At 41.3% G+C, this 27398-nt stretch overlaps 1 protein-coding gene across 5 annotated transcripts in view; it reads left to right on the forward strand.

Moving 5' to 3' along the window:
• Positions 1-27398, forward strand: part of scap (SREBF chaperone) — a 141750-nt gene that overhangs the window by 44849 nt on the left and 69503 nt on the right. For all 5 annotated transcript variants that reach the window (XR_011352477.1, XR_011352478.1, XM_069922149.1 and 2 more), the window contains exon 3: positions 20228-20357. Coding sequence is in view for 3 of the 5 variants with exons in the window: in XM_069922149.1 (XP_069778250.1) it covers positions 20228-20357 (130 nt within the window). In the remaining 2 variants the exon portion in view is untranslated. The remainder of the gene's footprint in view (positions 1-20227; positions 20358-27398) is intronic.

The following is a 27398-nucleotide window of genomic DNA, read 5'->3' on the forward strand; positions in this document are numbered from 1 at the left end:
ATCATGCTGCTCTCCATTGCAGGCAAAATCTTCGCTAGGATTCTCCTTAATAGACTAATACCTAGTGTTGCCGATAATGTCCTCCCAGAATCACAGTGTGGCTTTCGCACAAACAGGATCTACTGACATGGATTTTGCCCTCAGACAGCTCCAAGAAAAGTGCAGAGAGCAAAAGGACTCTACATCACCTTTGTTAACCTCACCAAAGCCTTTGACACTGTGAGTAGGAAAGGGCTTTGGCAAATACTAGAGCGCCTCTGATGCCCCCCCAAGTTCCTCAACATGGTTATCCAACTGCACGAAAACCAACAAGGTCGGGTCAGATACAGCAATGAGCTCTCCGAACCCTTCTCCATTGACAATGGCGTGAAGCAAGGCTGCATCCTTGCACCAACCCTCTTTACTATCTTCTGCAGCATGATGCTGAAACAAGCCATGAAAGACCTCAACAATGAAGACGCTGTTTACATCCGGTATCGCACGGATGGCAGTCTCTTCAATCTGAAGCGCCTGCAAGCTCACACCAAGACACAAGAGCAACTTGTCCGTGATCTACTCTTTGCAGACGATGCCGCTTTAGTTGCCCATTCAGAGCCAGCTCACCAGCGCATGACGTCCTGTTTTGCAGAAACTGCCAAAATGTTTGGCCTGGAAGTCAGCCTGAAGAAAACTGAGGTCCTCCATCAGCCAGCTCCCCACCATGACTACCAGCCCCCCCACATCTCCATCGGCCACACAGAACTCAAAACGGTCAACCAGTTTACCTACCTCAGCTGCACCATTTAATCTGATGCAAGGATCGACAACGAGATAGACAACAGACTCGCCAAGGCAAATAACGCCTTTGGAAGACTACACAAAAGAGTCTGGAAAAACAACCACCTGAAGAAACACACAAAGATCAGCGTGTACAGAGCCGTTGTCATACCCATGCTCCTGTTCGGCTCTGAATCATGGGTCCTCTACCAGCATCACCTACGGCTCCTAGAACGCTTCCATCAACGCTTTTTCCGCTCCATCCTCAACATTCATTGGAGTGACTTCATCACCAACATCGAAGTACTCGAGCTGTCAGAGTCCGCAAGCAGCGAATCCACGCTGCTGAAGACCCAACTGCGCTGGGTGGGTCACGTCTCCAGAATGGAGAACCATCGCCTTCCCAAGATCATGTTATATGGCGAGCTCTCCACTGGCCACCGAGACAGAGGTGCACCAAAGAAGAGGTACAAGGACTGTTTAAAGAATCTCTTGGTGCCTGCCACATTGACCACCGCCAGTGGGCTGATCTTGCCTCCAACTGTACATCTCGGCGGGCAGCAACCTCCTTTGAAGAAGACCGCAGAGCCCACCTCACTGACAAAAGAGGAAAAACCCAACACCCAACCCCAACCAACCAATTTTCCCTTGCAACCGCTGCAACCATGCTTGCCTGTCCCGCATCGGACTTGTCAGTCACCGAACCTGCAGCAGACGTGGACATACCCCTCCATAAATCTTGGTCTGCGAAGCCAAGCCAAAGGAGCTCAAACACTGTGACCAATCTAAAACGAACAAAATGAGAGGTATCAGTTTACCCCCATAGGGGATTCTGCAGCTCTTTTTGACACTTTCAGTCTTCAAAGTTTGTGAGCAGCAGGGCATGTCTGACTGATAGGAGCACTGTGGCACGGTGCTGAACGGCAGTGGGTTGCGTTTTGTGCCAAATGTGAGCTTTTATGTGCATACGACATCCAAGGAAATAATGTTTGGTTTTCGGAGGTTTTGGTTTTCAGAAATTTGGTGGAAACATTTACCTGTATACCAAGCCTGTTGGTGGTAGATGCTGAAGAAGATAAACCCTCAGTTTTCAGTATACCATGCTTGTTTGCACGTGCCCTTTTGTTAATTCTCATTTGCGTAAGTAAAACCCACTTTGTTGATAACATGTGTCCAGTCTTGATTCTCTTTGAACCCATTATTGAATACAACACCTTACTAGATTTTTTTAAAACTGAAATTTAACAAATCTGGTAAGGAGTTGTATTCAAGAATAAGGCTGCCAGCAAGACTGCATATTACACAAGATTTAGAGAAACATTCATATTAGAAGTGGTAGCAATACAAGTGATAATGTGCAAAATATCAGATCAATATAAAAGCCAAAAAAAAAACTCTCTATTAACCTTCCCAGTCTCACAGTACTTTCCAATTAATGTGCTTTTCAAGTTGCTTCACAAATTACCAGTTGTATCAAAATACTACAGTGGCTGAAGAATGTTGGTTCACTATTACCTTCTTAAAGCAACAAGAGGATGGGGAATAAATAACAGCTACATTTACAGACTGAGAATACAAACAAGGTCAATGACAATTGGCAGATATGTTGGAAATTCTTCAAGCAAATGCACCAGAACAATTTGAATAGTAAGGAATGGTGCTAACAATGGTAATTAAGAAAATTTCTAATGGCAGAGAAGCAACCATGCCTTTGTGTAGTCTTGTGGCTTGTGACAAAGTCCCACTTAGAAGACTTGTCCAGAAAATTAAGGCACAAGATATTTGAGACATATTGAAAAATGGATCCAACATTGGCTTTGTGATGTGAAGCAACAAGAGGAAGGGCATAGTGGTGGCCTGGTGTTGTTCTAACTGGAAGTTTGAAACAAGTGGTATACTGCAGAAATCAGTCTCGAGGCCTTTGCTGTTTCTAATTCAATAAATAGATAGAGATAGATGTCACTGGGAGCCATGACCAAGGCTACATAGTGTATCAAAAGGATGGGCAGATTGCTCTGTTGGTAAGAAGAAACATTAAATCATTAAAAAGAGGTGCCATCAGATCAGAAGATACAGAATAATTGTGGGTTGTGTTAAGAAATGCCAAGGGTAAAAGACACTAGCCGCTTTCAGATGGAATTGCCTGGAGAATGCGGCTCCAGGTGTCTGCGAAGGGATGTTCAGGTGAAGGCTGTGTTCTGCCACCTGAAAGGTACGCAGTGGGGAGAGGTGCCGTGGAGCAAACGCCAGCTCCTCAGTAGGGGCAGGGGCAGCCGTCTGACAGCCCCCCTCCTCTGCCTGATGGGCGGCCGTTCCAGCCCTGTAGTCCCCCCGCCAGGGGACTGTCAGGCAGCAGGGACTGCTAGGCACCTGAAAGCTGATAGCCAGTTTGCCTGGTGCTGCTTTCAGATGCAACAGGGGAATACTCCGAGCCAGAGAATATACCTACAGGAGGAGGGTTAGGTAAGTGCTCCTCCTGGCCAGGTTCTCCACTTTCAGGTGGCCACCCGACAGCCATATTGGGGTAGAATAGGCACCTTTACAGTCGGGTATTCTGGCCACCTGAAAGTGGCTATTAAATACAGACCTCCAAACAGTAGACAAAATGTTGACAACAAATTACAACAGCAAATTGAAAAGATGTGTTAGAAAGGGATGGCACTGTGGGCATAGCAGTTAGCGCAATGCCTTTACAACACTAGCAATTGGGACTAGGGTTCGAATCCTGCACTATTCGTTTGTACATTCTCCCCATGTCTGCGTGGGTTTTCCTCGGAGGCTCTGGTTTCCTCCCACTGTTCGAAATATACCTGTTGTGAAGGTTAATTGGGTGTAAATTGGACAGCATGGACTGTTACCATCTAAATTTAAATTATAAAAAAAAAGCAGTAATCAGATTTGAATATCAGATTTATTGTCAGAGTACATACATGACATCACTTACTACCCTGAGATTCTTTCTCCTGCGGGTGACACAGAATTACCACAAAGTGCAAAAAAATATTCTGTAAATGTAAACAAGCTGTGCAATGGCAGTCATGGCAGATTTTAACATGCAACAGGTTGGGACGGGATCGAGAGAGAGAGAGAGAGGTTTGAAGAATGCATACGAGATGTCTTTTTAGAGCAGATTGTTGAGGAGACCACTCGGAGATCGTCTGTACTGGATTGGGTTTTGAGTAATGCACTATTGGTTATTGGAGAGCTCAAAGAAAAGGAAGCATTATTGGGCACTGATCACAATATGATTGAGTTCAATTTGAGATTTAATGAGGAGGAACTGAAGAGAGAAGTTTCAGTATTTCAGTGGAGTAAAGAAAATTACAGGGAGGAACTGGCCAAAATGGATTGGAAAGGGAGATAGAAATGGATGGAGTTTCTACAAGAAATGAGGAAGAGTGCAGGATGAATAGTCAAAAAGAAGAAATATTTGAATGGAAATGTGTCACAACAAGGGAAGTCAAAGCCAATGTAAAACCAAAAGAGGGCATACAAGGAAGCAAAAATTATTGGGAAGCTAGAGAATTGTGTATTTTTTTAACAAAAAAATTCATAAGGAGGATAAAGATGAAGTATAAAAAGCAAGCTAGAAAATAATATCAAAGAGGATAATGTTATGGGCCCAGAGGACCCCAAAACTCAGCAGCAATAGAAATTCACCAAGACAAATGGTTACTTAAACCAAAGTTACTTTTAATTAGTTTTAAACATGAAAACAGAATCACGCTTTCACTTATCACTATTGACTTAACTAACCTAACTTAATCTCCTTCTCTCTCTGTGTGTGTGTGTGTGTGTGTGTGTGTGTGTGTGTGTGTGTGTGTGTGTGTGTGTGTGTGTGTGTGTGTGTGTGTGTGTGTGTGTGTGTGTGTGTGTGTGTGTGTCAGAAATTAACATTTATAAAGTTCACCAGGCTTTGGTGCTTGAAAGGTGAATGGTTTCTGCTCAGGAAGGTTATTGTCGGTTTTCAGAGAGAGATTTGTTGTACCATTTGATAACCTCTTTCTTTCAGGTCACCAGAGTTCCTTCTTATTTCACTTATTTCAAATGGAGGCTCTGACAGTGATTTTTCAACAGTCACTGAGGAGAGTGTGGTGCCACAGGATTGGCTTGTTGCAAATGTGGTTCCACTGTTTAAAAAGGCCTCAAGGTGTAGGCCCAGTAATTATCAGCCAGTAAGTTTGACATCCGTGGTGGGTAAACTTATGGAAAGTATTTTTCGCGATAGTATGTATAAGTATCTAGAGGGGTAGGAATTGATCAGGGACACTCAACATGGGTTTGTGAGGGGTAGGTCATGTTTGACAAATTTTGAATTTTTTTGAGGTAAGTGACTAGAAAGGTTGAAGGTAGCTCAGGGTCTATTTGGATTTTAGTAAGGCTTTCGATAAGGTTCCACATGGAAAGTTGGTGAGGAAGGTTCAGTCGCTAGAGATATATGTTGAGGTAGTCAGATGGGTTCAAAGGTGGCTGGAAGATAGGCACCAGAGAGTCATGGTGGACAACTGTCTGTCAGGATGGAGGCCAGTGATGAGCAGTGTGCCTCAAGGATCAGTGTTGGGTCCTTTGTTGTTTGTCATTTACATTAATGATTTAGATGATGGGGTGGGAAATTGGGTGAGTAAATATGCGGATGATACAAAAATAGGGGGAGTTGTGGATAATGGACTGCAGAAGGATTTGGACTGCTTAGAAGAGTGGGCTGAAAGATGGCAGATGGAGTTTAATGTAGATAAGTGTAAAGTGCCTCATTTTGGGGAGAATAATCAAAACAGGATATATACAGTGAAGGGGAGGGCATTGACGAATGCAGAGGAACAGAGAGATCTTGGAATAATGGTTCAACTTTCTTTGAAGGTGGAATCTCATGTAGATAGGGTGGTGAAGAAGGCTTTTGGTATGCTGGCCTTTATAAATCATAGCATAGAATATAGGAGCTGGGAGGTGATGTTGAGACTTTTCAAGGCATTAGTGAGGCCAAGTTTGGAGTATTGTGTACAGTTCTGGTCTCCAAATTATAGGAAAGATATCAATAAGGTAAAGAGGGTGCAGAGAAGATTTACTAAAATGTTGCCTGGATTGTAGTATCTAGAATATGGAGAAAGATTGAATAGACTGGGACTTTATTCATTGGAGTGCAGAAGGTTGAGAGGGGATTTGATAGAGGTATATAAAATTATATGGGGAATAGATAGAATAGATGTGAATAGGCTCTTCCCCTTGAGGATAGGGGAGATTGGAACAAGGGGTCATAAGTTAAGGGTTAGGGGGAAAACTTTAGAAGTAACAAGGGGGAAAAACTTTAGAAGTAACACAAGAAGAAGCTTCTCCACTAAGAGTGGTGGCTGAGTGGAATGACCTTCCGAAAGAGGTAGTTGCAGCAGGGTCAATTCTGTCACTTAAGAGGAGATTAGATGAGTACATGGGTGTGAAGGGGTTGGAGGGTTATGGGCAGGGAGCAGGTAGGTGGAACTAGTGGAGTTTCACTTCAATCGGTGCGGACAAGTAGGGCCGATATGGCCTGTTTCCATACTGTAATTGTTATATGGTTATTAGACAGCCAGTCCTCAATTCTTGCATGAACCACAAGGGCTTTGACCAGGCTGAACTAAGAACTCGCAACCAGTCTTCCAAATGGGGCTTTCCACAAGCTTGCCATCTTGTCCTGTTCCAGTCCCAGCTACTGTTGCTGGCTGTAACACTGGAGAAGTGATCTGTCTCTCTCTCTAAGATAAAGAATGTTTTACTCTCTCTGCTTGCAAAACCACATGATCCTCTTAGAACAGCAAGTTCTTTTCCAGACAATATGCAGCTCCGACAAGCTCTTTCATCTGTTGCCTTTTAGTAAACAACAATCAATTAGTGAAGTTTCTTGGGCACTCTCCAAAGTTTTTGCAAAGGCTCTGAGGCCCAACATGTCTAGCATTAGCAGAGCTCCAGTATTTTAAATAAGATCTGTTTTAAAGTGTTTTTTTACACTAACAAACCATTCCTAATTTATCTCCCAAAAACATATCTATATACTCTGTCACACTATTTAACAATCCTCTTCTAATTCTTAGTGCACATATATGTAATGTGTGTAAGTTCAGAAAAATTCTTGGATTCACAGTCCAATCTCACTTCTCACTCCTCCAAGTTCACTGGTATCAAGCAATTTTTATACCGTGCACAGAATTTAACATTTGTGAATTTCACCAGGCTTTGGAGCTTGAAAGGTAAATGGTTACCACTAAGGAAGGTTCTTGTCGGTTTTCAGAGAGATTTGTTGCTCTTTGGACACCCACAACAGATTCCTTCTGATCAGCTACTTCAGTGTCTTGCCAAAGAAACTTGCTCAATCAGGGTTTTCGAGATGATACCCTCTTTCTTTGAGGTCACCACAGAGTTCCTTTTTGTTTCCCTTATTTCAAGTGAAACATTATACAGCCACCCATGTCCTCTTGAATGGATCACAAGGGCCTTGAATAGACTGAACTAATAACTCTCTCTCTCTCTCTCTCTCTGGGTTTGTTCTTCTGTTACTTTCCAAAATAATAATCCATTACTCCACAGCATGTCCAGTTAACACCTACTTATGAAGTCCTTATAGGCATTCTTCAGTTTTTGCAAAGACACCCAGAGCCTGGACTGTCTGGCTTGAGCAGAGCTCTGGTATTTTAAATGTGATCTGTTTTGAAGTGTTTGTATCTCTGTAGGCATATTCAGGTGGCCAAATTCCCTGCTTGTAAAGCCGCATATTATGGCAATATGTGGCTGTCGGGAGGTCACTTGAATGCGCAGGAGGCGCCTGCGAAGCAAACTTTGTAACCCTCCTCCGAGAGGGATAATCACTGCAGCACAGTCGCCTCCCCAGCCATCGGAATGCAGCTGCCTGAAAGTGGCTGCATTCGTGATGACAGTCAGCTGGCAAGCGACTGACAGCTCCTCTCCCAGCTGCCCCTTCCCCGGCGCAGGGCGTCATGGCAAAGGCAGCTGGCATGGGCTGTCAGCGCGGGGCAGCCAGCCCCCTTCTTCCCCTGCTGGCCACCCCAGCCCCGTACTCCCCGGCAGGGCAGAGGGGGGCAGAGCGATCAGTGTGGGGACATCCTGCGTGGGACGTCCCCATGCTGATAGCCCATGCTGGCTGTCCCAGCTCTGATAGTCCAAAGGGACAGGAACCAGAGTGCGCTCAAATCCACATCTGGTGCAGCTGTCCCTTCAGGTGGCCAGTGCTGCGACCTGAATGGCAAATCAAAGGGCCACTTTCTCCTCTTCAGGCACATTCTTAGCGGAGAACGCACCTGAAGAAGCCTCGTGTGACCTAACTAAAAAATCTCACACAATTTATCTCCTTTAAAGCATATCAATATACAATATAAAATCTAACATAATCTGTCACAATACAAAAAGCTTCAAGTAATCAAAGAGTAAAAGAGGTGAAAGTAGATACAGGAACACTAGAAAATGAAGCTACAGAAATAATAGGAGACAACAGGAAATAAATGCACATTTTGCATCACTTCACAGTGGAAGAATTAACAGTGTGCCAGATATTGGAGGGTATCAGGGAAGGGAAGTGAGTGCAGTTACTATTTCAAGGGAGAAAGTCCTCAGAAAGCTGAATGGTGTAAGGGTGGATAAGTTTTCTGGACCATATGGATTGCACCCTTAGTTTCTGAAAGACATACTGGTGGAGATTATGGAGGCATTGACAATGATCTTTCAGGAATCAGTGGATACTGGTATTGCCCTAGAGGACTGTAAAATTACAAATGTAATCCCACTATTCATGAAGGGAGAGAGACAGCAGAAATGAAAAGAAAGGCCAGTTAGCCTGATGTCAGTGGTTGTGAAGATTTTGGTTGATCGTTAAGGATAATGTTATGAAGTACATGATAAATTAGGCCAAAGCCAGCATGGTTTCCTGAAGGGAAAATCTTGCTTGATAAACCCATTGAAATTCTTTGCAGACATGACAAGCAAGTTGGATAAAGGAAAGGGGCGATGAGTCACCAAACAGGAGGGAGATTAAAAACTTGGCTGAACAATAGTATTGGAGAGGATGACCAGACAGTGGACACCATAGGGACTATATCTCTCGCACTGAACACTGCTTTGTAGTGGAGATGGCGAAGATACATGTAATAGTGATAGAAGATTTAATTATGAGGAGATTCTGTGAGCCCAATAAAGACATCTGTTTGGTGTGTTTTCTACCTGGAACCATGGTACAGGATCTCTCAAATTGGGTCCAGAACATTCTAAATGAGACAGCAAACTGCCATAATTTTGGTACCAACGACATAGGTAAGTTAGGTGAGGAGGTCCTGAAGAGGGAATACAGAAAATTTGGGAGGAAGGTGAGAAGCAGGGGCTCTAGGGTGATAATCTCAGGATTGCTGCCTGTGCCATGTGCTAGTGTGAGCAAAAATAGCAAGACAGGCAGATAAATGTGTGGCTGAGAAAGTGATGCAAGGGGAAATAGATGAGGCATGTCAGAAGGACAGCGTTACAACAATTATGGGATATCGGACCTCAGGAGAAAGAGTTTATGGAATGCTATGGGATGGCTTTTTGATCAGCTTGTAGATGAGCCCACCAGGGGATCATCTGTTCTGGATTGGGTGTCCCCTCCATAAATCTTCGTCCGCGAAGCCAAGCCAAAGAAGATTGTGTAATGAACCAGAGGTGATTAGAGAGCTTAATGTAAAGAACCCTTAGGAGGCAATGATCTCAATATGATTGAGTTCACTTTGAAATTTGAAAAGGAGAGGCTAAAGTCCGATTCGTCATTACTTCAGTAGAGTAAAATAAATTATTGGCCATTTCCTCTCTTATGTGCCTTAGTCAATTGGAAAAAAAAACACACTAATGGGGAAGAGAGCAGATCAGCAATGGCTAGAGTTTATGCGCAAAATGACGAAAGTGCAGGATAGGCACATTCCAAAAAGAAAGAAAATTGTGAATGAAAAATGACATAGGACCAATAGAAAATGATGCTGGAGAAATTGTCATCAGAGATGAACTGAATGAATATTTTGGATCAATCTTCACTGTGGAAGACATTAGTAGTACAGGTACACAATCCTTTATCTGGAACCCTTGGGGGACAGTGTGTTCCGAATTTTTCCAGATTTTGGAATGCCAGATTTAAACCCACCTGAATCGTGCTGCTGTATCCACCCCCTTCCAGTCACGCTGCCGGTCTCTCCCCCCCGCCCCCCCCCCCCTTCTGACTCGCGCTGCCAGTCTCCCTTCTCCCCCCCCCACTCAACTCGGGCTGCTGGTCTCCCTTCTTCCCCCACCCCCCCCCCCCCAACTCGCCTGCCTTGTGCTGCCATCTCTCTCCAAAGTTGCCAGATTTTGGAGCTTTCCCGACTTTAGATGTCCAGATAAAGGATCATGTACCTGTATTGCTCTCTCGGAAGAGAAGTGAGTGCAGTCAAGATCACAAGAAAGAAGGTACTTGGGAAGCTAAATGGTCTCAGGGTAAATAAGTCTCTCAGATCAGATGGAATGCACCATTCAGTTCTGAAGGTGAAAGCTGTAGAGATTATATTATGGAACTTGTTCCTATGTACTGATGTCATTAAGTCCACCATTCATAACCCAGGACAGCTTGCAATTAAAATCATGAATATACTCAACACAAATTGAATGCTGACCACAACATACAAAGTGCTACATAAAGCAACTTGACTTGAATCGAACATGTCCCCTGTATTGTCACTTTTTCAAGGATAGAAATCTAGAACATAGAAAACTTGTAGCACAAAGTTGTGCTGGACATGTCCGTACTTTAGAAATTAATAGGCTTTCCCATTGCCTTCTGTTTTTCTAACCTCCATGTATCTATCCAAAAATCTCTTCAAGGACTCTTGCATATCCACCTCCACTACCATTGCCCACAGCCCATTCCTTGCTTCCACCACTCTGTGTAACAAAGCTTAACCTGGACATCTCTTTTGTACCTACTCCCCAGCACCTTAAACCTGTGTCCTCTTGTGACAACCATTTCACCCCTGCGGGAATCTATATGATCAATGCATCTCATCATCTTAAACACCTCTATCAGGTCACCTCTCATCCTCCACTGCTACAAGGAGAAAAGGCAGAGTTCACGCAACCGGTTTTTAGAAGGCATGCTCCCTAAACCAGACAACATCCTTGTAAATCTCCTCTGCACCTTTTCTGTGGCTTCCTGTGATAGCTTTAGAAACTATACCAAATGTTACTTTTTCCAAAATCTTCCCTGTGCCTCTGTGGGATTTCTTTCTCTTCACTTTTGATTGGCACTAGTAGGACCTCTTCTGCCTGACAGCCTTGATTTTAAAACTGACAATAAAATAAACAAAAAAAATAAAATGGCAGCATCCATGAACGAGAGAGAGTTGACATTTGAGGTCAAAATAAGTTCAAATAGATCATTTTGACAGAAAATGTACTCATTTTCTCTTTTGCCATAATGAGAAAGGATCTTCAGTGACCTATCTGCTATTTCCAGTATTTTTTAATTTGCATTTTAAGTTTACAGCATCTGACATTTTTTGATTTTCATCGATAAATAAATTTGATATTCAAACTGTGTAGAAGCTCATTTGCTGCAGTTATAAAAGTTCCATATTGTTATAAAATTGAAATTTGGGGTAGGCTATGTTTATTTCTCATATTTTGAATATAATCTGACATGCAAAATTGCCAAAATAATACCATCTCAGAATTTAGAAAAATTATAAACTGATTGTACCATCATTAACCAAATATTTGTTAAACAGATATGCTCTCAGGTATTTATTATGAAATACAGATTTTGGAATTATCCATTTTCATACAAGAGACTATTCTGATGAGACAAATTAAAATCCTAATCCATAACACAGGAACTAATAACCCTGAGAAAATGTTATTATAGTTGATGACACAAACACATTTCAACGTGCCTACAAATGATTCATGGACACCCACTATATTTGTTTAGCAGTTTAGTCACACACTCACCAAATATTTACCTCCTATATTTACAGAAGATTGCTTATTAATTAAACTTCATCAAAATAAAATAGAATTAATAAAGTAAATATTGAAATAATGCTCTAATCCAGAATGGTAGGAGTAAATAATGGATATAATCTACACAATGAAGTTTTGTTTTGTGAATTGCCAGTGTTGCTAAATCCACTTCTACCCAGAATTGGAAGCCAAACTGATCATATTAAAATGTTAACTATTCACCATTTTTAACTGACACCAATTCCTTATTTAAAACTATATTACTGAAATTATATTTTTTAATATTAAAGTCTGTACTTTTTCTTAATTCAGTTAATATTAAACATTACTGTATCTGTAGTCCATTCTATGTTCAGTAAAATGAAAACAACAAAAATAAATCAAAGTGATGAATATTTTTGCAAGGATATTCCAAAGATACACTATGTCAGCAAAGAAACCAAATGTGTAAATTTCCAGAGGCCATATCACTGAAGAAAATGGAAGGAGAAGGGAAAGCAGGAATCAAATTTTCCTGAAAGCATTTCAAGAACATGTTTTTGCAGCATCAAACAGATTTGCTATGTAAACTATATAACCACATAACAATTACAGTATGAAAACAGGCCAGTTCACCCCTTCTAGTCCAAACCAAACACCTTCTCCCACCTAGTCCTATTGACCTGCACCCAGCCCATAACCTTCCATACCTCACTCATCCATATACCTATCTAACTTTACCTTTGTGACAGAATATATAGAGGTGGTTTTGGGGGATTGTAGAGCAGGTTACACACAAACATTTTAAAACAGAATTTTTGCAGAGTGCTATTTTGCAAAAGGCAACAAAGTAACAACATACAGCAGCAGCTTGTCTGGAATCTTGCCAAGGATCCCATGCCTCATACCTTGTCAAATGCCTTACTAATATCCATATAAACCACATCTACCACCCTACCCTTATCAATTTCTTTTGGTACCTCCTCAAAAAATTAAATTAGGCAAGTGAAGCACGACCTTTCCTTCACGAAGCTATGATTATCCTTGAGTCGACTGTACTTTTACAAATGCTCAAAGATCCTATACTTAAGAATCTTCTCCAATAGTTTGCACATCACTGACTTATGACTCACCAGTCTATAATTCCCAGGATTCTTCCTATTAACTTTTTTTTTAAAAAAAGGACTACATTTGCCATTCTCCAATCTTCCAGCACCTCCCCTGTGGCTAATGAGGACAGCTATCTCTTCCCTCACTTCCTAAGGCAACCTGAGGTATATTGCATCCAGCCCCAGTGATTTATCAATCTTAATGTTTTTAAGAAGATTGAACACATCCCCTTCTTTAATTTCAACATCATCCAACACATAAATCTATTCTATTTCGATCTCACCCTGATTAAGGTCTTTTTGTGAATACTGAAGCATTTTGAACCTCCTCCGCCTCAGGCCTATTGCCTCTTATCTTTTAGCAGCCTCTCCTTCATTCTTAACATGCACATTAAACACCTGGGAATTCTCCTTTATCCTTCTTGCCAAGGTCTTCTCATGCCCCCTTTGAGCTCTTCCAAGTCCTTTCTTAAGCTGCTTCCTGGCAACCAAATACTTATCATGAGCCCTTCCGGTTTCCTACTTCCTATATCTAATGTATGCTTCCTTCCTCTTGACCAGCTGCCTCAACCACTGTTTCCTTTTCCTCACTCTTTTCCCTGTCCCAGTGGGACAAACCTATCCTGAATCCAGCAGAAGTGGCCTCTAAACTTCCTTCCTCCACATTAGCTCTGTATTTTCACTCTTGAACATCTGCTTCCAATTAACTCATCCCATCATAATTAGTCCTTCCCCAATTAAACACTTTCCCACTTTGTCTGCTTTCATCATGAACCATAGCTATATGAAAGCTCATGGAGTTGTGGTCACTCTTTTTACTCCTAATACTCCTAGCATTGAAATAGACACATTTCAACCCTCTAACTGACTACATTTATGTTTTGTCCCCCTTGTCAACTTTCCTAACCAACTCAGAACACATAGCATGATGTTTTTGACCTTCTGCCCGATTCTCTGCACTCACATTCTGATTCCCACCCCTCTACCAAACTAGTTTAAACCCTCCCCAACAGCTCTAGCAAACTTCCCTACTAGGATATTGGATCATTTCCAGTTTAGGTCACACCTTCCCCAGAAGAGATCCCAATGATCCACATATCTGAACCCTGCACCAACTCTTCAGTCAAACATTCATCTGCCACACCTTCCTATTCCTACCCTCACTGGCATGTGTCTATGTCATTGGCCCCCACTTGGATCATGACATCTGGGTGCTCATCCTTCCTGACCCCTTCATCTGGGAGGCAACATACCATCTGTGAGCCTTGATCTTATTCACAGAACTTCCTATCTGTTTGCCTAACCAACAAATCCCCAATCATGATAGCTCTCCTTTTCTCCCCCTTTTCTTCTGAGCTGAGGGGCCAGTCTCTGTGCCAAAGACAAGACCACTTCAACTTGTCTCTGGTAGATAATTTTTCCCCACCCCCACAATATTCAAGACAGTCCACTTATTTTTGAGGGTAACAGCCACAGGGGTGCTCTGCACTGTCTGCCTATTCCCCTTCCTTCTCCTAACAGTTACCCGGCTACTTGCCTCCTGTCTTTTGGGGGTGACTGACTTCTTGAAGTTCCTCTCTATCACTGCCTCTGCCTCCCAAATGATCTGGAGTTCATCCAGCTCAAGCTTTGTTCCCTCACTCGGTCTCCAAGGAGCTGCAGCTGGATGCCTATCTTACACGTGTAGTCATCAAGAACAATTGTGTCCCAGATGTCCCACATGCTGCATTTGGAGCATTCCACATCCCTAGCTGCTGTCTCTATTAACCATTTTTTGTTTAAATGCAAAGATCTTACCTTACAAGAAACAAGCTCTGCCTCAATCCCCAGTCCTACCCTCAGCCACTCACACACTAGCTCCTCTGCTTGTGTGTCTTTTATTTGTCACTGCCCCTTGATCTGTAGTACTCACTCCCACCAATTAAAGTTCTGTTTAACCCTTAAATTGCTCTCTTTTTAAATACACTCACCAAAAACTGGTTCCCAACACTCACAGCTCTTCTGAGTCCTCCTCTTACAGCAATCAAACTAATAACCTGAAGCATTAAATAGCAATGAAACAACTCCAAATTCCACAATACTACAAACATTCCCAACAATTTTGCAGGAATTATCATCCAAACAGTTAATTTGTTACAGGCAGTTGCCAGGTTAAAAACAAGTTCAGTTACCTAGATCTGTCTTTAATTCAGATTTGTATAAGAACAGGTACATATAGTCCTTATTTAGAGCCAGTTATTCAAAGGTTTATATTAGTATATAATATGCATAATATATATTTTACCTTTATATGCATATAAAACACTTCCCAATGCACTAAAACATCTTAAACATAATAATGCAGTTCATAATAATAAAAGTAATTACGGTCATAAGATCATGATTAAAAGTTAACACTCTCGGGAAAACATGATGGAGAGATGGCTACTCTCTCACGATGCTAGGTGATGGCAGCACCTATGGCCCTCCTGCATCTTCGCCTCTCTCTATCCACGCCCGGCTCCTTCGCTTGCTCTTGCTTGCTCCCTCCCTCCCGCTCATTCCCTCCCCTTCCCTCCTGCTCGCCTTTTCTCTCCCCCTCCCTCGCTCCCGCTTGCTCACTCCCTCCTGCTTGCTTACTCCCCCCCCCCCTCACTTGCTCACTTTCTTCCCCCCCCCCCCCTGCTGCTGGATGATGGCAGCATCATGGGAGAGTATCCTACAGCATAACCACACTCAAACTGGAAATTCACAGCATTCTACTTCCGTTTGGCTTCTCTTTTCATAAGTGTGAGTTGTTTGGAAATCAAGCATTTTCAACCAGGGGACTTCCTGTACTATAAATAGTTCTAAATTTTATTGTTGAAGGTATTCAAACATTCATACCCGCCTGGGCTATTTTAGAGATTGAGAAGAATTGCTTACTTCCTCTCTGGTGTCTCATTAAACCCATTATTATCAGAAGAAATGGACTTCATATTTTTAAGGATTATATTCTGCTTGCCTCTGATTCATTCATCAATTCCTATTATCTGCCTTAAAGAAAAAGAAGGGTTGACATTTCAAGCTAAAACTCTTCATTAGGATTTGAAATATAGACCATAAGACCATACTTTTTCTCCCACTAATACTACTTGTCCTATTGAGTTCCTCCAGTGGATTGTGTTTGGGATCCTTTATGACAGGGGTGGCCAAATGTGCTTTACATCAGAGCCACCTATGATCAATTTCAGATGCTTGAGAGCTGTAGCAATCACGCGATTGCAAGCCACACCCACTAAAACTACCACTGTGAGCAGTGATTCCTATCTCAGCCTACATATCATCTATGCTGGTGCAGAGGACAAACTTGTGATGAATCTATGATGTTGTCTGCCTTGAGGCAACGTCTCACATTGATGTCTTCAGTGGACAGGATGTCAGTGGTTAGGTTTGCCACTTTATTCAGACTTTTGTCTCGCTGTGCACTTGTGCTTCCAAACCAGTATGTGATGCAGTACTTCTATAGAAGTTCAATAGAGTATTAGATGACATGCCAAATCTCCTTAGATTTCTTTGCAAGTAGAGGTGTTGATTTGGCTTCTTCATGGTTACCTTGATGTACTGGCTCCAGGAGAAGTTCTCTGATATGTTAACTTCCAGAAACTTGAAGGTCCTAACCCCCTCCACCTCTGTCCTATCACAGGTGTGTGATCCAGATATCCAAATCAAAAACAATGCTCAGCATGTCATTTGGGGAGAGAAACAGTCATGTTTTGGTCAATGACTTTAGCAAAACTGCAAAATTTAAAACATAAGATCAGAAAAGGGAAGGTGACAAATACAGGGAATATCTCCGTCACATTTTATGCATAAAAACAGGCCCTTTGGCCTAACTCTTCCATGCTACATTCTCTACCTAAGCCAGTCCCTTTGCTTGCATTTGGCCCATATCCCTAAGTTCAAAAAGAATCATCAAGTTTGTAGTTGTTGGCCCCATCGGCAATATTACGGAAAGGACTTTCAGAGGTTTATCAAAGGGTGCGGGAACAACAAACTGAATCTCAACATCAACAAGACATAGGAAATGATTGTGGACTTCAGGAGGATGAAAGTCGGACGCTCTTCTGGACGCATCGATGTCTCCATTGTGGAGAGAGAGTAGAGAGTTCTAAGTTCCTTGGTGGGCGTTTAATGAACAACCTATCTTGGACCAACAGCACTCAATTAGGCAGGAAGGTGCAACAGTGCCCACACTTTCTAAGGAGGTTGAGGAGGGCAACGTTACCAGGTCCCATCTTGACATTTTACATGAGCACAATCAAGGGTGTCCTGTCTGGCAGCTGCAAAGTATTGGACTGGAGGTCAGTACAGAGAAGCAACCAAGAAGATCATTGGGATCTCCCTTTCTTCTGTTAACAACATTCTCTGAGAGTGTTACTTCAATAGGGCTCAAAGAATTATTGCAATCTGTACCAGCCATAACACAGTATCTTTGATCTGCTACCCAGGAAGGAGGTACAGGGGCATCAAAATCAGGACTGTCAGACTAGGAAATAGTTTCTTACCACAGGCTGTGAGATTAATGAACAGTATCCTGTAACCTTGAGTCTCTTATAAATGAAACTGAGTAAATTATTCCATAATATTTATACATATATATCTTGTATATTGTGTATACAGTGCCCTACATGATGTTTGGGACAAATACACTTTTTTTTTTCCTTTTTTGCCTCTGGGCTCCACAGTTTTAAATTTGTAATCAAACAATTCAGATGTAATTAAAGTACACATTCCAGATTTTATTCAAGGTTATTTGTATACATTTTGGTTTGCCTGTGTAGAAATTAAGGCACTTTTTATGCATAGTCCCCTCAGTTCAGGGCACTATAATGTTTGGGATATTTGGATTTACAGGTGTTTGTGAGTACTCGGGTATGGTTAATTGCTTCATTGGTGCAGGTATAAGAGAGCTAGGCTTACTTTTAAGCTTTTGATCATCTTTGAGTCTGTAGTTGCCACTTTTCAACATGAGGACCAGACTTGTGCCATTGAAAGACAAAGAAGCCACAATTAGGCTGAAAAAAAGAATAAAACAGTAAGAGACATGGCTCAACCCTTTAGATCGCCAAAATCGATAGTTTGAAACATCATTAAGAAAAAAAGAGCCTACTGGTGCGCTCAGTAATTGGAAAGAGCTTAATATTCCAAGGAAGATCTCCACTGCTGATGACAGAAGAATTCTCATCATATTGAAGAAAAATCCCCAAGCATAAGTCTGACAGACCAGAAACACTCTTCAAGAGGCAGGTGTGGATGTGTCAATAACTACTGTCCGCAGAAGACTTCATGAACAGAAATACAGAGGCAACATTGCAAGGTGCAAACCACGGCAAAGGTGGTAGGCTTTGGATCTTCAGTTCTTTTACGCCTCCACACTTTGCTCTTGCCATCACTCTGATATGGGTTCATTTTGGTCTCATCTGTCTACAAGACCTTTTTCTGCAGGCTCTTTTAAATACTTCTTGACAAACTTGACAATCTGGCCATTCTTTCTATGGCAAACTAGTGGTTTGTATCTTGCAACGTATGTAGCCTCAGTACTCACAAACATCTATGAAGCCAAATGTTCTGAACATTATGGTGCCCTGAAATGAGGGGACTATGCATAAAAAGTGCTGTCATTTATACATGGTTAAACCAAAATGTATACAAATAATCTTGTTAAAATCTGGAATGTGCACTTTAATTATATGTGGATTGTTTGAATACAAATTCAAAATTGTGTGTGTGTGTCTACACACATATGTCAAGGTCCGGAGAATTACTGTTTCTTCTGGTTATACATGTACAGTTAGATGATAATAAAGTTGAATTAGAACTTAAACAATTTCTGTAGAAGTACACCACCTGCCTGTCTTTTGTATGTTTCATTTGTACCTGCCTCTGCCATCTTATTTCCATATGCCCACCGTTCTCTGTATGAAAGAGATGCCCCTCAAGTTTTCTTCTCTCACTTTAAATCTATGCCCTTTTAGGTTTAGCACTCCATGGCTACCTACCCTGAGAAAATGTTTGGGTATTGAACATTTTTCTTTTCTCCTCTCCCCAAACTATATTTGAATGCCTGCCTTTTTAGTTCAGACTTCTAATTCTTGCCCTAATATCTGAAGTTGTAGCTTCAGAGTCAAATTTGATTCTTCCTTGAAGTTATTGGCTTTCACTTTGCTCTGAAAGGTACTTTAAAAGTGAATGTTGGTGTTCTTTAGTGACTATTTTGTGAAAAGAAAAACAAATTCTATTTTTTAGAGGGGTTATTTGCATTACTGTCACATTTCATTCTTCTCAACAAACCCCTTATTAGCTTGGAGGGTACATAAATTATTTAATTATTGTTAGATTTTGGCCATGCAATTTGACATCTGTGCAGAATGGTTTAGCTGTGCACCCAACATCTGTCCAGAATACAGACAATATTCGTATTGGAATGTTAAAGTTTTGTACTTTCCAAACCTTAGAACAAATTTCAGTATTGCATCACTATTAAGAGTACCACTTTATTAGTTTTGCAAAACTTGAAAACTCAGTTAGCACAGGGTTCACTGCAATCAAGCAGCTGGCCCTACAGTAAATGAGTCTGCCAACCCGTCAGACTTTTCTGCTTGTATACCTGTACAGTTCTTTATGACTTCTCTGCTGTTTTTCATTAATTTGATCTCAGCCTATGGTCAAGTTAGTTCCTGCTTTTATCCCTTTCTTCTGACTTTGGCACCAGCATACTGAAACCATTAGCTTTGATTATACATTTTTACAACTCTTTTGGTTGGCGCCCAAGTGATTGCACAGTTCCTGTCTCTGTGAACTCTTGCTGACCTATGGCACCAATATTTAGAACCTAGTACATTAATCAAACATATACACTTATATGAGATTATGCAAACTTAGAACATCAAAAGGCAGAATATACTGTTTTTACATCAAAGAACGTTGTCTTGCAGTCACATAATCAAGGGAACTCAAGGCTAGTGGAAATGTACTAGCTTAAAATAGGGTTTCCAGGCAGCACGTCATGGGGCCTCCCACTTCTCTTAAAATATTTACAAACCCCTCACATTATTTCGTGAGCAGTAAGACACATATGGACATTAATTAAAAATGATTAATCAACATGAATTACACAGGAAAAATAATAGTTATAAATAAAACATTTTTATCTTAAATCGGTATATTTTATTTATATATTAATGATTTATCAAGCTTGCAATTAAATTTACTACCCAAGTGAAGACATTTTTGGTAATAAACATAGCTATCACTGTGGAATAATTATTAAATGCTAAATGTTGAAGAGAAATCTTGATGAAACCTTTGGTGTGATCAAAATGGAAACAATATAAAGTACTTTGATTGCTTATTGTTTTGGTTTATCATAGTTATCCCTTGTTGAAGCTACCTCTTCCAGGAACAGGGCCAGTGGAGTTTACCACACCTATAAAGGATTATTCTGTGCCCCCAACTGAACCAAATGCAGACCAAATCGAGCAGAGTGATAGACCAGATTGGGTAAGTTCTATCAATGTTGAACTCTTTGACGATTACATATCTTGTAAGGAAGTTTTTAACATTTCAGGGTAAGTTGTTATCAATTATAGACTTTGGTTAGATTAATTAAAATGGGCTTAACTGCTTTTTTTTTGCAGGAAAGCATTTATTTTGTGTTTTAAAACTTTTTTGGCAGATTAGAAAAAAAGTAATATAACCAAGTAAATATAAACAAACCTAATTTTGTCTGCAGTTGGCAATTTAATTGGCTAAAGGAATATTTAAAATTGTTCCCAGAAATGATTGTGTAAAAGTTGACCCCCTATTTTTGGCCAAAAAAATCTGGAATTTTCCCAGTCTCTCACCTTGGCCCAGGGTGCCTGCAGGCTGGAGCTCTCAAAACCTCGGCTGCCCGCTAATTGTAACTCCTGATGCCTTGAATGTGGGCTCTCACTTCGGCCCTGGATGGCTACCCATTGGAGCGCACAACATCTCCAACAACACAGATACTTACTATGGTCCCAACCTTCCCATGGTAGGACATGAGTTTTGATGCGCAGACTCTGAACTATTACTTTAATATATTGTGTTTTTATTCTTTATTCATTTAGAGATCATTTGGACTTCTGCTACTGATATGGTATTTTGGATTCTAGTGAGAATTTCAGCCCCTCAAAAGTAGTATCCACGTAATAGTCAACTCCATAAATAAAACATTAAAAAATTATCTACAAAATTCAACTTTTACATGAGTATTTACGGTGTATTAGTATGAGACTCACAGGCTGTTACTGAATGATATGGAAAAAAATCTTGTATAAGAAATTGCTGATCCCTGATACAGGAAAACCCCTGGTGTCCAGCACCTATGTGGATTGGTAAATGCTGGATAAATGAATTTTCCAGTTGCTTGAGATTGTGTGTTGTGTGGACGAGGCGCACCAATTTTAAACTTCCTTTTTTAACCTATTTATTTTCCTCCATCTTTAGCTTTAGGCTGCCAGTTGCTTGAATTCCAGATTACAGGGATTTTACTGTATTCCCATGTAATCTGTGTTCTTTTAGTAAAAGGACAAATCATTTGAATTCTCAGATGAAATTCTTTGTCACTGCCTTACTGGATTAATTTAGTATAATTTTTTCCTCTGTACCATATACTTGTATACTGCTAGGTAAATGTGACGTAATAAAAGAATTTGATCCAGTGAGAACGCTGCTTAATTTCCACTCTTAACACTCGCTGTCAAGTCACAACTGTTTACTCAAATAGCATCCACATGCGGCAGTTTCACTCATTACCAATTAGTGCCTTTCAATTGCAGATCTTTTGCCCAAGATGCAAAGGTAATTCTTGCCTTTTTATTTGCCAAAGCAATTCTCGAAAATAAATGTCAAGAACAGAAGTTAAACCTGAAATCTTCCTACTTCGCTTAGTTCAGTGTCACGACTTGTAGTGTCTTTGTAGCTTTTTAATCTTTACTCCCCAAAAATGCACATTGTCATTATTATAATGAACTTTAATTAAATATGTTTGATGACGTTTTCTTGTTTTCAATTATAACCTTCTGTACTTGCATTAAATTAATTATCAATTTAAATTTTAGTCATGTTTCATGTTATGATTTATTTTTCTCATTGATACTCTCTCAGTAATAAGCTCATAAGGTGTAGCAGTAGAATTAGTCCATTCATCCCTTCAAATCATGGTTGATGTATTGCCCATTCTCAGGCCTTCTCCTCAAAATCTTTGACTCCCTTACTAATCATTAACCTCTCAACCTCTTCTATAAATATACTCAATGACTTGACCTGTACAGCTGTCTGTGGCAATGAATTATAGAGATTCACAACCCTCTGGCTGGAGAAATTTCTCCTCATCTATGTTCTTGACGGATGTCCTTTTGTTTCTGAGGCTGTGCCCTCTGGTTCCAGACTTTCCTACTACTGGAAACCTCTTTTCCACACCCACTCCATCCAGCCCTTTCATAATAATAACATAACATAACAATTACAGCACGGAAACAGGCCATTAGGCCCTTCTAGTCCGAACCAAACACTCCTCTCTAGTCCCACCTACCTGCACAATGACCATAACCCTCCACCTTCTTCTCATCCATATACCTGTCCAGCTTTTTCTTAAGTAATAAAATTGACTCTGCCGCCACTATTTCTCCCGGAGGCTCGTTCCACACCACTACCACTCTCTGAGTAAAGAAGTTTCCTCTCATGTTACCTCTGAACCTCTGCCCCTTAACTCTTAACTTATGTTCTCTTGTTTCAATCTCTCCTACTCTTAACGGAAATAGTCTATCCACATCCACTCTGTCTATCCCTTTCATAATCTTAAATACTTCTATCAAATCCCCTCTCAACCTTCTACACTCCAAAGAATAAAGACCTAATCTGCCCAATCTCTCCCTGTACTCTAGATGCTTAAACCCAGGTAACATTCTGGTAAATCTTCTCTACACTCTCTCCACTCTATTTATATCCTTCCTATAATTAGGCGACCAGAACTGCACACAGAACTCTAAATTAGGCTGCACCAACGCCTTATACAATCTCAACATCACTTCCCAACTCCTATATTCCATGCAATGATTGATAAAGGCCAGCATACTAAAAGCCTTCTTCACCACCCTATTCACATGAGTTTCTACCTTCAGGGAACGATGTACCATTACTCCTAAATCCTTCTGCTCTTCTGTATTCATCAATGCTCTCCCATTTACTACGTATGTCCTGTTCTGATTCTTCTTACCAAAATGAAGCACCTCACACTTATCAGCATTAAATTCCATCTGCCATTTTTCAGCCCACTTTTCTAAGCAGCCCAAATCCCTCTGCAATCCTTGAAAACCTTCTTCATTATCCACTATTCCGCCTATCTTAGTATTGTCTGCATATTTACTAATCCAATTCACCACCCCATCATCTAGATCATTAATGTATATAACAAACAACAATGGGCCCAATACAGATCTCTGAGGCACACCACTGGTCACCAGCCTCCAACCTAACAGACAATTTTCCACTACCACTCTCTGGCCTCTCTCTTTCAGCCAATGTTCAATCCATTTGACTATCTCAAAATTTATACCTAAAGACTGCACCTTCCTAACTAACCTTCCATGTGGTACCTTATCGAAGGTCTTACTGAAGTCCATATAGACAACATCCACCGCGCTACCCTCATCCACATTCCTAGTCACCTCTTCAAAAAATTCAATCAGATTGGTCAAACAGGACCTTCCGCCCACAAATCCGTGTTGAGTGCTCCTGATCAGACCCTGTCTATCCAGATATTTATAAGTACTATCTCTAAGAACTTTCTCCATTAATTTACCTACCACAGACGTCAAACTTACAGGCCGATAATTGCCAGGCTTCCTCCTTGAACCCTTTTTAAATAACGGAACCACATGCGCAATACGCCAATCCTCTGGCACTATCCCCATCTCTAATGACATTTGGAAAATTACCGTCAGAGCCTCTGCTATTTCCTCCTTTACTTCTCTCAATGTCCTGGGAAAGATCCCGTCTGGTCCCGGAGACTTATCCACCTTTATATTCCTAACACTACATCTTTCGTAATCACTATATTCTCCATATTTACCCAATTTGCTTTTTTTATCTCACATATCCCAATATCCTTCTCCTTGGTGAATACCGAAGAAAAGAAACTGTTCAATATCTCCCCCATTTCTCTAGGCTCCACACACAGTTTTCCACTCTGATTCTCTAAGGGACCAATTTTGTCTCTCGCTTTCCTTTTACCATTAACATATTTGTAGAACCCTTTTGGATTAATTTTCACCCTGCTTGCTATAGTCTCCACGTACCTTCTTTTAGCTTTCCTAATTCCTCTCTTAAGATTCCTCTTACATTCAATGCATTTTTCAAACATCTCCTTAATTCCATGCTTCTTATACCTAATGTACGCCTCCCTTTTTCTTCGAATCAAGTTTCCAATATTCCTTGAAAACCACGGCTCTCTCCAACCTTTTGCCCCTCCTTTTAACCTAACAGGAACATAAAGCTTTTGCACTCTCAAAATCTGATCTTTAAAAGACTTCCATCTCCCTACTACATCCTGCCTATAAAACAAATTGTCCCAATGCACACCCTGTAAGTCCTTTCGCATCTCCTCAAATCTAGCTTTTCCCCAATCAAAAACCTCAACCCTTGGCCCTGACTTATCTCTTTCCATAATGACATTGAAGCTGATGGCATTATGATCACTGGACCCGAAGTGCTCGCCAACACTAACCTCCGTCACTTGACCCATCCCATTTGCCAACAGTAGATCTAACACTGCTCCTTCTCTGGTCAGCACCTCTACATATTGTTGTAAAAAACTATCTTGCACACATTTCACAAACTCTAACCCATCCAGCCCTTTCACAGAATGTGTTTCCCAATCTATATGTGGAGAATTAAAATCTCCCATAATTACAACCCTGTGCTTATCACAAATATTCACTATCTCCCTACAGATTTGCTCCACTAGGTCTCGGTCCCCTCCGGGTGGTCTATAATACACCCCTACAAGTGTAACCTCTCCTTTCCCACTCCTCAGTTCCACCCAAATAGCCTCCGTGGACGAGCCCTCTAATCTATCCTGCCTAAGCACCGCTGTAATATTCTCCCTGACAAGCAATGCAACACCACCTCCTCTTGCCCCTCCGACTCTATCACACCTAAAGCAACGAAACCCAAGGATATTCAGCTGCCAATCACATCCCTCCTGCAACCATGTCTCACTAATCGTTACCACATCATACTTCCAAGTTTCAATCCACACCTTCAGCTCATCCACCTTTTTTACAATACTCCTGGCATTAAAATATATGAATATCAGAGATTTCCCAATTCTTAATCCCTGTTTTCCCTCATCTTTAATAACAACATTATTTCCTTTTCCTGCCAATTGCCCTTCATCTTCTTCCAGAGCATTTCGTTTCTCTATAACCTTCCCATTCATATTCAAATACTTATTACAAACTTTCTTTGTTTGCATTCTAACCTTCTCCTTACTGCTCTGTACTATTTTGCTCCCTCCCCCCAACCATTCTAGTTTAAAGGATCCTGCGTAGCCCTAGCAAATATCCCTGCCAGGATTCTGATCCCCCTGGGATTTAAGTGTAACCCGTCCTTACTGTACAGGTCACATCTTCCCCAAAAAAGGTCCCAGTGATCCAGAAACTTGAAACCCTGCCCCTTACTCCACCCCTTCAGCCACGTGTTAATCCTCCACCTCATTCTATTTCTATTCTCACTGTCACGTGGCACAGGGAGTAATCCAGAGATTACCCCCTTTGCGGTCCTTCTTTTTAACTCCCTACCTAACTGCCTGTACTCACTTTTTAGGACCTCTTCTCTATTCCTCCCTATGTCATTGGTACCTACATGTACCACGACCTCTGGCTCCTGTCCCTCCCACTTTAGGATATCCGGGACACGAGCAGCAACATCCCGGACCCTGGCACCAGGGAGGCAAACCACCATCCGGTTCTCCTTGCTGCGTCCACAGAATCCCCTATCTGTCCTCTTAACTATGGAGTCCCCTACCACTATTGCCCTCCTCTTCCTTTCCCTACCTTTCTGAGCTACAGGGGCTGACCCCATGCCAGATGCACAGCCACTGCTGCTCCCCCCAACTTTGATGTCCTCCTCAACAGTACTCAAAGAGGCGTACTTATTGCTGAGGGTTACAGTCATAGGGCTCCTCTCTGACACCTTACGTTTTTCTGTCCCTCTCCTAACTGTTACCCACCTTTCCTCCTCCCGTGGCCCTGGCTTGACCACCTGGCTGTAACTCCTGTCTATGACTTCCTCTGTTTCCCTAACCAGCCTGAGGTCATCAATGTTCAGATACCCTCATCCTTCTAAACTCCAGAGAGTTACGACCCACAGCCATCAAATGCTCCTTGGATGTTAATCCACTCATTCCTAGAATCATTCTCGTAATCCTCTGGACTCTTTTCCAACACCGGCATGCCCTTCCTTAGATGTGGGAACCAAAACTGCTCACAGTACTCTAAATGTCATCTCACATAAAGCATTACTTCAGCATTACCTTCTTGTTTTTATATTCTATCTCCTCACAAAATGAATGATAACATTGCATCTGCCTTCTTTTCTACTAAATCAATGTGCAAATGAACCTTTAGGAAATTCTGCATTAGGACTTCCAATTTCCTTTGGACTGATGCTTACTGAATTATTTCCCCATTTTGAAAATAATCTACTTAAGACCATAACACCAAATCATAATTTATTGTTATAAACATGTCACAACATTTGTTGTTTTGTGGCAGCATTACAGGTGCAAAATTGTTATAAATTACATATTTCAAAAATAAATACCAATAAATTAGTGCAAAAGTTGAGAAAAGGTGAAGTAATGTATGTAGTTCATGGTCCATTCAGAAATCTGGTGGCAGAGGGGAAGAAGCTGTTTTTGTACCATTGAGTGTTGGTCTTCTTCAGGCTCCTGTACCTCCTTCCTGAAGTTAGTAGTGAGAAGAGGAAATGGCCTAGATGGTGAAAGTCCTTGATGATAGAGGCTGCTTTCTTGAGACATTATCTCTTGTATGTGTTCTTAATGAAGTGAAGACTAATGCCCATAATGACACTGGCTGAGTTCACAACTCTGTCACCTTTTCCTGTCCTGTGCACGGGCACCTCCATATCATGCTACCAGTCAGAATGCTCTCCCTGGTACACCTATAGAAATTTGCGAGAGTCTGTGGTGACATACAAAATCCCTTCAAACTCTGAATGAGGTTGGCAAGCCTTCTTCATGATTGCATTGACATGGAGGTCCCAGACATTAGAGCAGAAATAGGCAAAGCCAGGAAAAGGCTGCAGAGAGTTGTGAACTTCGCCAGTGCCATCTATCATGGGCAACAAATTCCACAGATTCGCCATCCTCTGGCAAAGGAAATTCCTCTGCATCTCTGTTCTAACACCCTCAATCCTGAAGTTGTGTCCTCTGCTCCTCAGCTCTCCCATCTTTCTATATCTACTCTGTCCGTGCATTTGCACATTTGAAATGTT

Source organism: Narcine bancroftii, chromosome 2 (genome assembly GCF_036971445.1).
Source record: "Narcine bancroftii isolate sNarBan1 chromosome 2, sNarBan1.hap1, whole genome shotgun sequence".
Lineage (NCBI taxonomy): Eukaryota > Metazoa > Chordata > Chondrichthyes > Torpediniformes > Narcinidae > Narcine > Narcine bancroftii.